The 377-nt window shown below is 58.1% G+C and overlaps 1 protein-coding gene across 1 annotated transcript; it reads right to left on the bottom strand.

Moving 5' to 3' along the window:
- Nucleotides 1-64: 64 nt before the first annotated feature.
- On the bottom strand, nt 65-367 carry ETH_00040955 (uncharacterized protein; the record flags this gene model as incomplete). The annotated part of the gene is made up of 1 exon (XM_013376346.1): nt 65-367. The coding sequence occupies one exon, from the start codon at nt 365-367 to the stop codon at nt 65-67; it is 303 nt and encodes a 100-aa protein (XP_013231800.1).
- Between the last annotated feature and the right edge of the window lie 10 nt (nt 368-377).

Here is a 377-nt window from a genome sequence, read left to right as displayed (position 1 = left end):
AGCAGCAGCAGCAGGCATAGCGACAGCTGCAATTTCTGAGGGAAATGGAAGCAGAGGCGTTGCCTTACCTTCCTTTGTAGTAGTGGTGCTGCTGTTGCTGCTGCTGCTGCTGAGCACGCTGCTGCTGCTGCCTCTGCTGCCGATTCTGCTGCCTGTGCTGCCGCTGCTGCTGCTGCTGCTGCTTAATGCTGCTGTTGCCAGGGTGGGTGTCCTCTCCGGCTTTGCCATTGTTGTTTGACCCTGCAGCAAACGGTAACAGCAGGGAAACCAGATTGTTGCTGCTGCTGCTGCTGTTGCTGCTGTTGCTGCTGCTGCTGCTGCTGGAGCTGCTCTTTTGGGCGGCAGCTGCAGCAGTCATACCTCTCATGGATGCGCCG

The sequence above is a fragment of the Eimeria tenella genome, genomic scaffold, assembly GCF_000499545.2.
Source record: "Eimeria tenella Houghton genomic scaffold, Eth_scaff3370, whole genome shotgun sequence".
NCBI lineage: Eukaryota > Apicomplexa > Conoidasida > Eucoccidiorida > Eimeriidae > Eimeria > Eimeria tenella.
The sequence above is the reverse complement of the archived record's forward strand: the minus strand, read 5'-3'. Positions and strand labels throughout refer to the sequence as shown.